We start from the raw sequence: 12,242 nt of genomic DNA, 5'->3' as shown, positions 1-12,242 counted from the left end.
ACTTTGCCACAAGCAATAGAAATATCTTCATACCTCTATCTGGTGCAGAGCTTCAGGAGGTAAGGTGGCAAAAATGAAGTCTTCAATTGATTTTGGATGGTTTGTTCTAGGACAACAGTTCTGACTGGTCAAACTCCGAGACCCTGATTCAAGTGAAACTGGCCGTGTCTGGCATTGAAGTTTTTTCTGCAGCTTTTGTTCCTTCCGTATGACTTTTGCTTTACGACATGGTGGTTTATTCAAGTCAGCTCCTCTGCCTATAATGCCAATATATTATTCAATTTGAAAAGCATATATTGAAGGAAGCCACCTTCATTTACTTTTTTACTTTTAATATGACTATCTATAAAGAAAGTGTTATTTTTAAAAAGTTAAGCATTCTGATTGTTGCGATTCTACCTATCCATTGAAATGTTAAGGTTCTAGTGTCCTCTTATTTATTATTATATCTGCAAGTTACTGTAAGTGACCTAAGTATACAGAAAAATGGACTATATTATGACTATGACTTAGATACAACAGAAAGGTTGCCTACTATCAGCCAGAAAAAAGGACCTTGTGAACAAGATTATATTGTAACTTTGAGAGAGAATGAGAATGTTTTTCTTTCCAAGTTATTTCATTAAGTAGCTAGGTTTATGTTCAAAAGTGCATACACGAGGTTAAATTAACTACATAACTGTTGAATAACAAAAGCCCTATTCCTAAAAAAGGGGTAGAATTGAAAGAAGAAACACCACAGCCATTAGAACTAAAACAAATAACACCAATGTTATTCTATGCCAGCTGGAGTAAAAAAAAAGCACATCTGGGGCATATTTTAGCAGGCTCAAACATTATTTTGCAAATGAAAACCTTCTTCCTTTCTCTAGTACAGCAGTTCTCAATTTTGCCTTGAAAGATGTATAGACCACAATTCCCAAAATTCCCCACCAACACTGGAGTTGAAATCTACACATCTTTAAGTGCTGCGGTTGAGAAACACTCTTGCTGAACACAAGTAAAAAAACACCAGTTTATTTGTTGAACTCAGACAAAGATGCTAATTTAGGTACCCAATATAGTGAAATAAATCTGAGAACTGTGAACTAACAAGCTTACAAGAACCATTACCATGAAGGAGTTTATGAAATGGAGAAGACAGCCAATTATACTGTAATTTTTTTTGCCTTTATCTTTAGTAAGTTTCTTGATAAATAAAAGGGCCATAACACATTTAAATGTTAGAACTTAGTTAAGCAGAGCTTAAGTTAGTCTAAGAAGCACTACAATTACTTCTAGTGTGTTTTTCTCTGGCAAAAAGAAAAACCTGCACAAAAAGGAGAAAAATGAAGATGAAATATGTTTTCTATCTTTGGCTGAGAGAGAGCTACTATAAATTCTGTTCCAATACACTTAGTTAATACTGGGTAAAGACTCATGTAAAATAACAATGCCAAATACATCCTTTTGGGAAAATGGGATTTTCTAAGCCCATCCTTTTAGAAAACTTTGGCAAAAAATTGTTAGAATGAAAGGGTGCATTGTGCAATTATTAGATTCTGTTTTTCCCAGGTGGCTCTCACAATCATAAGATAGATACAATGCAACATAAAATAGGCAGATGTAAATTCAGTTTGCTGAGTTAAAGCAAAAGAAAACAAAAACATTACCTGGCTTAGGAGTAACGCGTCCGATATGAGTTATCTGTAATGGCTCATTGCAATCGGTATTCAATTTTTTATTACACAGTTCAGAATGTTTTGAGTCTACTTCCTTTACATTTATTTCTTCTGTCATTTCTTCCTCTTCCGTGGGATCAGTACTGAGGGGTAGCAATTCAGATTGGCTTCTGATAGGTGGGTTTTTAAAGGGAAAACTACAGCCATCAGCATCTTTGGTGTGAGACTCCATGGGATCTACTGCAAAATAATACAGAGAACATACATACAAAACGGGAAAATGGAAACTTCCATGTCCATAAACGGTTAATATTTCTACTTTAACATGAACAAATTAGATTTTTAACCTCAATACATAGATGATTCCACAATATTTATATAATTGAGATTTCAAAATAAATTATTAATTAAATGTATCAAATGACTCCCAAGACTGTAAACAGAATATACTGTTGTGAAGAGACATTGTACAATCGTTTCACCTATGCTAAATACACACAGAATGGATTTAGGTGGCGCCTCATACGTTTCATTAGTAGACCGAACTATAACCTGATGTAACAAATAAAAAAGCCACCTTTAAAGTGGAATTCCACGAACATATTAACATATATGCCTTCTTAACATGGCAACATTTTGAATACAGCAACTGAGATAACAAAGAGAACTCTAATTTTCTTTAAAGAAAACAGGAACCAGCAAAAGTTATTTTAAAGTCCCAACTGGAAAAATAAGGAGATACCTTAATTTCTATATTAGGAAATATTTGTTATGAAGGTAAAAAAAATAGTTGGCAAGAAGTACACCAACAAATTATACACAACATATAATTCATAAAGGACTTTTAAACAATTACCTTCAATATCTGCTTTTGAATGTTCTCCTTTTGTTAAAAATTTCAACATCTTCTTCAAAACTTTTTTATGTGATTTGGAAGGTTGGAAATGTAATGCTTGGCACCTCAAAGGAAAAAAAGAATAACTGCAGTCAAGTATGTCTAGGTAATATAGTAATTAAGTATACTTCATTTTGTATTAATTAATAATTTAGTTCTAGAATGTAAAAAGCTATACTGATATAATTATTAGTAACATATGTCATATGATTTAGTAGCATCAAAACTTGTAATTATTCTGTGCATAATTTGGAATTATAAATCCTGTTTAAACAACTGCATTTTTCTGGAATTAAAATCCTGTGAAATATGCACTTTCAATAAGTTTTTTAATGAACATGATCAATATTGATATAGCACTTTAACAAATGGTTACTTAAGTACATTATTAACACTGTATACACAGAGCAATGTAATATAAATGTCCCTATCTGATACCAGTGGACAGAAAGAAACAAGCAGAGTAAGCTAACTGGTAAACAAGGTACATTCCAATCCTGAATGTAAATAAAGACTCAATCATGGCAACTGGACCAAAGTTTATTAATACTGAGATGTTTCATTACTCATCAAAATAACTTCTTCAGTCAAAATGAAAACTCTTGCCCTAACAACTTCAGGGATTTCTCCCCAAAATGAAATGCAAGCCAATCATTCAAGCCAAAACCATCTAAAAATCTAGAAAGAATGGAATGGAATGGAATGGAATGGAACAGAACAGTTGGAAGGGACCTTGGATGTCTTCTAATCCAACCCACTGCTTAAGCAAGAAACCCTCTACCATTTCAGACAAATTGTTAACCAATCTCTTCTTAAAAACCTCCGGTGTTGGAGCATTCACAACTTCTGGATGCAAATTGTTCAAATTGTTCCACTAATTAATTGTTCTGTCAGGAAATTTCTCCTTAGTTTTAAGTTGCTTCTCCACCCATTGCTTCTTGTTCTACCCTCAGGTGCTTTGCAGAATAGCTTGACTCCCTCTTCTTTGTGGCAGCCCTTGAGATATTGGAACACTGCTATCATGTCACCTCTAGTCCTTCTTTTAATCAAATCAAACTAGACATACCCAGTTCCTGAAATTGTTCTTCATATGTTTTAACCTCCAGTCTCCTAATCATCTTTGTTGCTCTTCTCTGCACTCTTTTTAGAGTCTCTACATCTGGATCCAGTATTCCAAGTGTGGCCTTACCAAAGCATTATAAAGTGGTATTAACACTTCATTAACACTATGTGATCTTGATTCTATCCCTCTGTTTATGCAGCCTAGAATTGTGTTCGCTTTTTTGGCAGCTGCTGCATACTGCTGGCTCACATTTAAATGGTTATCCACTAGGACTCCAAGATCCCTCTCCCAGTTACTACTGTTGAGCAAGGTACCACATATACTGTACCTGTGCATTTTGTTTTTCTTGCCTAAATATAGAACCTTACTTTTTCCCCCGCTGAATTTCATTTTGTTAGATAGCGCCCAATGTTCAAGTCTGTCAAGATCCTTCTGTATCTTAAGCCTATCTTCTGGAGTGTTGGCTATTCCTGCTAGCATGTACACTTCAAATGATAGATTATCCTCCTCTCCTCTCAGCATCAAAATGCAATGAACTGTTGAAGAGAGGCAGAGTGCAGCATCTTCCAGAAGACCAGTAAAATATAAGAAAAGTTATTAGTATGAAAAAAGAAGGCTGGAAAAGACAGTACCACCCAGGAGCCAAAAATGCTACTTTTATGATACATCTTTCTTCCTATATCTAGACAAGCTCCCTCAATGTGGATGCTATGGAAAGTAGTAAAGATCAAGCTGTTTAAGAGAGCCTTAGGGACTGATCCAGCAACATCTGAAATCAGTTTTTATTTCTAACTTTTTAAATTAGCTACTTAATATGGTAGTTTACTATAGTTAATTTTATATTGGTTTTATTCATTTAATTTTCCGTTAAGTCTTACAATTCAAAGGCATATAAGTTTGAGTAATTAAATAATTTTTCTTGACTAGCTAGGTTAATAATACTTGATCGTTGCCTTTATAAAGATTTTAATGCAAACTTTCATTGTACTGAAGTCTTTGATACCCATCCTGTAGCCTAACATGTCCCCTAACATGAAATCTGTGAAACCCTAGTTTAAATAAAATGTATTAGTCTTAATTAAAGTTATATCTCACAACATCACCAAATCTAACAATATTTCAGTTAGTCCTCCTTGAAATCTTGCAAGCTTTTAGTCCAGAATACAAAACTTTCACAGGTACCGTATTTTTCAGATTATAAGAAACTCCAAAGTATAAGAGGTACCTAGCTTTTGGGGAGGAAAACAAGAGAAAAAAAAATCTGCCTCTGGCTCCTAGCACTTTGCCTCCTTGCAACAAACAGCCTGGTCAGCTTCAGCACAGCCTGATTAGCACAAGCAGCTGATCGGTTGGATCAGCCTCCTGATCAGCTGTTTCAGGCTGCAGGGATCACCATTGCCTATTGCTGCCTCCACACGCCCCATTTTCAGCCTCTGCACCCCGTCTTTGGCCTCTATGCGTGCCATTTTCAGCCTCCATGCATCCCATTTTTGGTCTATTCAGCCTCCATGCATCCCATTTTTGGTCTATTCCAGGCAGCAGGGATTGGAAAGGGCCGAAAATGGGGCATACGGAGGCCAAAAATGGGGCAAATGGAGGCGGCAATAGGCAATGGTGATCCCTGCAGCCTGAAAGAGCTGATTGTCGGGAGGCCGATCCAACCAACAATCAGCTGCTTGTGCTTATCAGGCTGTGCTGAAGCTGATCAGGCTGTTTGCTGCTTGTTGCAAGGAGGCAAATTGCTGGGAGGCAGAGGCCAGCAGGTAGGAGCTGGTGGGTGGGCAGGGCTTCGGCAACATTCGCTGTATAAGACACACAGACATTTCTACCCACTTTGGGGCAGGAAGTGCGTCTTATACACTGAAAAATACAGTATTTTGAGTGAAAATATTAAGATCTTGCAAGATTTGGATATATCTTGAGATCCGAGGCTTCTTAAAGCAGTTTCATGTAGGCATTTCCTATAATGATTACAATACACTATGGGAATTATTAATTAGAAACCACTCTGCTATATAATTACTGACTCTCATTTACAAGGCAAATTAGGCTAGGACATGTTAAACACTTAAACAGGCATTTGAATATGTCAATTGCAAATCACAGGCACTAAATTAGAAAAAAATATTAAGTACTGCACATGACTTACCTTATTGTATATTGAGGACAACATGTCTGATTCATAGTGGGCTTATAAACATACTTTCCACTTCTGAGAGTTAAAAAGATGAACATATTTTGACAAATTCTTACAATGCTCTTAAGTTAAAATATATAATAAACATCACACCTTAGAGGTAAAAAAGCTCTAAACAAACAAATTATATAATCAATTATGTAATAATTATAGAAGTTTTACAGAAGCCATTCAAATCTTTGATGTGTTAATATACATAATGTACATAAATCTTTTGAGCTTTATAATAATCCCTTTGATGGAATGATGCTGGTAGAAACTATTTTTTAATTTCATTATCCTCATACCTTTACAACTAGTATTATAATATTTGAATGGCTATACAAATATTAGCTGGTTATCCTAGACCTAGACCATAGCAATTTAGTTCCTTTAACTTTAATGGACATTTTCCAAACTATATAGAGAAAGATGTGGATGATAAGTTCAACATATTCAAATTTTGATTCCCTTTAAGTTAAATTCCTTGGAATTAAAGATGGAAACAATAAATATATGATACAGAGTGGTAAACTATACTGGACAAAATTTCATTGCAAACTTTCATTCCCTGATAACCAAAGATAAAGAATGCCAGTGTACCATATCTTAAAAAGTCCCCAAATTTTATTTATTGGTAGATTTATATCACAACATTCTTGCATGAGCTAAAGGCAGCTACAAATATTCTCTTCTTTAATTTTAACCCAATCACAACCTTGTGAGTTCTTTTGCTCAGAGGGAATGTCCATTTTCCATAGCTGGGGTAGACCTGCAGGTCTCCCAGTTGTGGTTAAATGTTTTAACTAGCAATTAAGGACACCCTGTATTTGAATACCCACACCTGTAAAGGAGGGGCAGGTTGATCTATCAAGCATACCCTTTTCTAATATTCATTCTGTTAGAACACACTACAAACAAAAAGCAGTAGATTACATGTGGATTTATTCAGAGTGTTAATTATTTATATTACTGTGAATACTTAAAACACATGGTGATATAATATCTTAACTCTCATTTTATACTGCATTTTATACTAAAATTCTTGCAATTATGCAGGTAATATTTGGAGAATTATTTTATGTAGCAAGATGACAACTGGTGTCATCATTCAAGTAATGTCTAAATATATGGGGTACTTAATGATTTTTATGTATTTTATAGGACATACATAGTATTTGACTGATTATGATGCCATGTTTTTTATACTAATCTATGATCTGGAATATTCAATTAATCACTTACCTCCGCCATCCTCGATCTATAAGATCCTGGTAGTCTTCAACAGTCAGTGAATGAGCCCACATGCCTGGTAAAAATATTCACACAGAAAATATTCATATAATATTGAAAGCACTTTGCTTGAAACAACGAAAAAATGCTGTCTTATGGAAACCTCCCCACATACGTCTTAATAACACAAATGATTTTTAAAATTACTATTGAAACTTTTCAAAATCATAGTTAAAACGCATAATTAACATTAAAGCAATGCTTCTGTACATACAGCTACAAGCATATAGGGCTTCCTCAACATCCTGTACTTATTTTCATTCATTACATTACTTTTTATTATGTCTGGCTTCAGATAAATATGTTTTATGATTTCAGCCAGTGAACTTATAGTTCAGTATGTTAGATGATCCAGGCAATTGGTCTATTAAATAAGCCATAGATTAGTAAGCTGTAAAAATACACTCCTCAAAACAGCCTTCCTGAAGTAGGGCACTTTCCAGATGTGACGGTTAGAACACCCAGAATTTGCCATCAGCATGAACAAAATCTGGGTTAATGCTCTTATATATGAAGAGGACTTTTGTGATAGAAGACTCTATCAGTGGATTGCCACAATAAAATACAGCTCAGTCCCCATCTACTTCATTTCCCACAAGACTTCCTTTAACTCCTTTAAATTTAATTTAAAACAAGTACATTAAATGTCATCAATTTATTTGCTATTATCTATTCTCCTGTTATCTGGTCTCCATACAACAAATCTCTATTTCTTTTCTTTAAAATCTGTTATTCTCTTTAATAATTGAGAGTTGCACAAAACAATGAAGCATAAAGTACAACAAATGCAATTTGATTTAGTGCATATAGTGATTGGCTAGTTTATAGTTCCATGTATGGTGGGAATGCTATACATTTCTATTCATTTCTATTCATTTCTATTCATTTGCACTGATTTCTTGCCCAGCTCTTTGTTGTGTGTACACAGTCTAATAATAACAAATATTTAACACATACGCCCAACCCATTCTAGATCCTGAGAAAATGTGTTGGGACTCACAAAGGCTGATAGGTTTTAATAAAACATGCTTCTAGACTTTCTGAGTACAGGTTGTCCTCCACTTACAGCAGTTCATTTAGTGACCATTCAAACTTACAATGGCCACTGCAAAACGTAACTTATGACCATTCTTCATGTTTATGACCGTTGCACCATCCCCATGATCAAAATTCAATCAGTTTGGCAAATGATTCGTATTTATGACATCGCAGTGGCCCGGGGTCATGTAGTCACCTTTTGTGACCTTTTGACAAGCAAAGTCAATGAAGCCAAATTCACGTTACAATCATGTTAGTAACTTAACTGCAATTATTCACTTAACAATGAAGTCAAGGAAGGTCGTAAAACAGGGCAAAACTCACTTAAATGTCTCACTTAACTAATGGAAAGTGTGAGACCTCAATTGTGGTTGTAAGTCAAGGACTAACTGTCCTTTGGTAGCTAAGAAAGGGGCTATATTGGGAGAAAAAGAGCAAAACATTAAGACAGAGAAATACCGGGAACTTGTAAAGGGCACTCTGAAAACGGACTCCATGGTACTTGTCAAAAGCGAACAGGTGTTTCAGTTTACTCTTTCTGTTTTTAATTCCCACTCTGGTCATTTAAACGGCAGAGGAGGGCTCGAACTAGAGATGGGCCAGACAGGGTCCGGTCCGGCTACTTTTGCATGTTGTGACATCGCTCCGTTAAGTGTTTTTAAAGGGTAACTTCGAGAGGCGCTTGGAAGCCGGCAATGAGAGGCACCGAGCGCCGCCTGCCCTCGGCTGAAGCACAACATGGCCCGAAGTTGCCCTGCTCCAACTCCTCGCCTTCATCCTAAGCGCGGCCTACCGTTTAAAAAAAAGGCATATGCCTGCCTCACACGGCGACCGAGAGACTAGCCATTGAGGAAAATGATGGAAAGACTCGGCTTTCCTCACCCCTCCGGCGCTGGCTTCTGTTCTGTTCCCGCGTGTGACTCGTACCGTGAGAGAAGTTGCCGGTGTCGTTCTTGCAATAGCCGCAGCGGTAGCCGCCGTCTCCCCCCAAGTATTCCACGATGCTCAAGGAACCGCTTCCCATCGTCGCCATCTTGCTGCCCGGCCGGCTGCCTCCGCCTTCCGAAAATCCCGTGTCCGCCGTCCAGCCGAGGGAATCTCTCGAACGCCCTAAGCAGCGGCGGCGGCCATGACCGCCATTTTAACCCAGGGCAGAAAGCGGCTTGGTTGAGCGACGGAGGGCCTCCGCTTGCGAGCGCATCTTCCGGTTTCTAAAGGCAGAGGACGGAGCTTCCATTTGCGGGGCCTAATAGGTCTATTTGAAGCCAGAAAAGGGGGAAACCTCATCAAAGGTTACTTTTATCCCAGTGCTTTGGTGTCACAGTCTCCAGAGGACAACTAGACAGATTTGATTTCTTTTTGATTTATTTATTAAATATGTTTGTCGCCCAAGATGAAGCTGTAATAAAAGTGTTAATCTGCATCAGGTTGATACAGCTACCTTACTGGGCTTTGGTTTCAAAAACATTCTGACAGGCAGAACAAGTGCAAGGTTTCTTTTTAATGTGACGATATAGGAAATAGATTAAATGTATATCCACATATATACATACACACTTTTAATTATATATATTAGAAGTTCAGGAATCAATGGTTTTTTCTATCTCTTCCTAGTAGTGTTTTGAAAACAACAATCCCTCTGTTCATAAAATGCAGAAAGTAACATGTTGGTTATAGTACGTTAACTTTATCTTCAGACAAATAAATATAATGAACAGTAATGTTACTGTTCTACTGCTGAAGACCAGGAAGAACTTGATGAATTTTCTTTCAGGTACCAAGGATACTCTGAAGGGATGCCATTCCTTGTGTTTCCAAGGTCACACAAAAAAGCAGAGATTAAAAGTGAATATCTGAAAACACCTGCCAGTCACTTCAGGAAAGCACCCTTGGTCCTGATAGTAAAAGTCTAATTTTATAGCAATAAAAAGTGCATATTGCAGCAATGTGTTGGCTTTTGTAGTGTTAAATTACCTACTCAGCTCTTACATTGGTAGAACATCTCTAAACTCCCTTTTTATTGATAAGGATCATCTTATTGGGGATTGGGGTGGCTTTTTTTTAATGAAGTGGAGGAATTCAGCTAGCAGATAGGCAATTAATGTAGCTTTTGCCATCCTTTTGGGCTACATTAACTAACCAAGAGACAATTGCTATTCCTTGGTACATACTCCACTAGTCACTGCTGATTGTTATATAGGTGGGTACCAACAATGGCCATTTGGGAGTTCTTTTTTGCGCCCTCATATATAGATCCAATGTGGAGCTTTCATTACCAGGAAATAAAGTCATTGCCACAAGCTGCCTAATTGTGTCCTCAGGTTGCACATTCTATGTAGGGTAGATTCTTCTGCATTTTCAACAGATCCATGGAAGTAAACATACTTCATTCCGCACAACCTTCATCCTGCTTCAGGTTACAGTCAAAGACTCATTGTCTCATTAACAAGTGCCTTTTTTTCTGTTTTGGAAATTTATCCAGCACTAAATATATTTCTTAAGATCTTTTCAGAGCAACGAATTATCTTTGACGGGATATGTGGTGCTGCTGTTTTAAATTTAAAAATATTATCCATTTCAGTATTAGCAGCAATAACTCATAATAAATGGCACTGCCTGATTGGTTTCCACTAAACTCCCCCCACCCCCACCCCCATCCTTTCAGGGCAGATCTGTTCATATAAAAACAGTGAAACTAAAAAAACCTTGCATGTTTGTGTCTGGCGCCTGGGAGTTGCACATTTTTCCAAATGATTTCCCATATTATTTTCTTGCTATATATATTTATGTTATATGTGCATGGTGAGCTGATTCTTTGCATCTTTTCTTTTCTGAATGTATTAGCATTCATATAATTTGAACCTGATACCCAAAACTCCTATCTGTTGTTAATTTTTATTAAGCACAAAAATAGTGACAGCACATCTAATTCTGAGATATGCTGCAGAAGCTGGATATGTTAAGATCAGTACTGTTCTCATTTTGTCATAGTATGCAATGTTATGGATTTATATAGACACAAAAGAGAATGAGAAATACAGGTAGTCCTTGTTTAACAACCTTTCATTCAGCACATATTCTGTTCTGATGGTGCTGAACAAAAGGCCTTATGAGAAGTCCTCTAGCTTCTGGCCTTTGCAATTGCCCAGGGTCATGTGAAGAAAATTCAGTCCTGCCCACGTTTACAACTTCTCTCCCACAGTTGACCTTTGTTCTCTTTGCCTCCCCCCTTCCATTGGGTTCACCAACCTGGCCACACAAGGGGAGATGCTGTGGAAATGTACAATAGACCAGCAATCCCCAATCTTTCTGGCTTGGTGGCCCAGCGTCTGGGGCAGGTGGTTCAGTGAGAGTGGCAGGCATATGCATGCAAGAACACACAACTCTACTTGTATGAGTGACCTGGGGATTGGGGATCCCTGAAGCCTTTAGACCAGCAGATAAGAGCTATGGGCAGGTATGTGCTATGCCACATCTAACTACTGATCAAGCCCTCCTTTCACAAAACAACTTAGCTGTGCCAGCATAAGTGGTGCAAATGGTAGTACTGGCTGAACCAGTTATGAAAGAAAACTCTGGTCAGCACACAAAATGACATGTGGTAGAACATTCCATACCCATATAGGCCTTACCAGCCACCTGCGGATACACCATGCGGATACACCCATTAGATGTCAAGGTCCTCTTTGAACACGATGGAAGAACATCACAACATTTACAACATTTATAATATGAAATATTATTTGCTGTCATCGTCATATTGTAACAGCTATACTAAAGACGGAGATGACAGTTATTGATATTGTAACAGCTATACTAAAGACTGGCACATGACAGTCCTCGACTACAAGCCCCCCTCCCAAAGGTATTTACAATCTGATTCAAATTTCTGACTGTCCCACCCCCAGGTCATTATGGGTGCACGGCAACTGGCCTGCATTTACAGCTGTTTGCAGCATCCCAGTCATGACCAGTCTACATTTTTTTTTTGCTGTTAACTGGTGTTTACTTCCAGTTTCAGGCAAAATAACACCCATTCGCTTAAAGACCATGCAAAAAAAAAAATGTAAAATCAGGCATGATCATGTGATGATCCACTTAGTGCCCGGTACAACT

At 37.3% G+C, this 12,242-nt stretch overlaps 1 protein-coding gene across 7 annotated transcripts in view; it reads right to left on the bottom strand.

Moving 5' to 3' along the window:
* Window positions 1-9,279, bottom strand: part of ATE1 (arginyltransferase 1) — a 63,146-nt gene extending 53,867 nt beyond the window's left edge. For 4 of the 7 annotated variants that reach the window (XM_026704906.2, XM_026704904.2, XM_026704903.2 and 1 more), the window contains exons 1-6: window positions 9,054-9,279; window positions 7,041-7,104; window positions 5,769-5,831; window positions 2,518-2,621; window positions 1,653-1,901; window positions 34-257 (exon numbers count right to left, since the gene is read on the bottom strand). In XM_026704906.2, coding sequence (XP_026560691.1) covers window positions 34-257; window positions 1,653-1,901; window positions 2,518-2,621; window positions 5,769-5,831; window positions 7,041-7,104; window positions 9,054-9,159 — 810 coding nt within the window. In that variant the 5' untranslated portion in view covers window positions 9,160-9,279. The remainder of the gene's footprint in view (window positions 1-33; window positions 258-1,652; window positions 1,902-2,517; window positions 2,622-5,768; window positions 5,832-7,040; window positions 7,105-9,053) is intronic. The other 3 variants (XM_087932607.1, XM_087932606.1, XM_087932608.1) reach the window with 1 other exon arrangement.
* Between the last annotated feature and the right edge of the window lie 2,963 nt (window positions 9,280-12,242).

Source organism: Pseudonaja textilis, chromosome 4 (genome assembly GCF_049901715.1).
Source record: "Pseudonaja textilis isolate UNSWEBS1 chromosome 4, rPseTex1.2, whole genome shotgun sequence".
In the NCBI taxonomy this organism is placed as follows: Eukaryota; Metazoa; Chordata; class Lepidosauria; order Squamata; family Elapidae; genus Pseudonaja; species Pseudonaja textilis.
The sequence above is the reverse complement of the archived record's forward strand: the minus strand, read 5'-3'. Positions and strand labels throughout refer to the sequence as shown.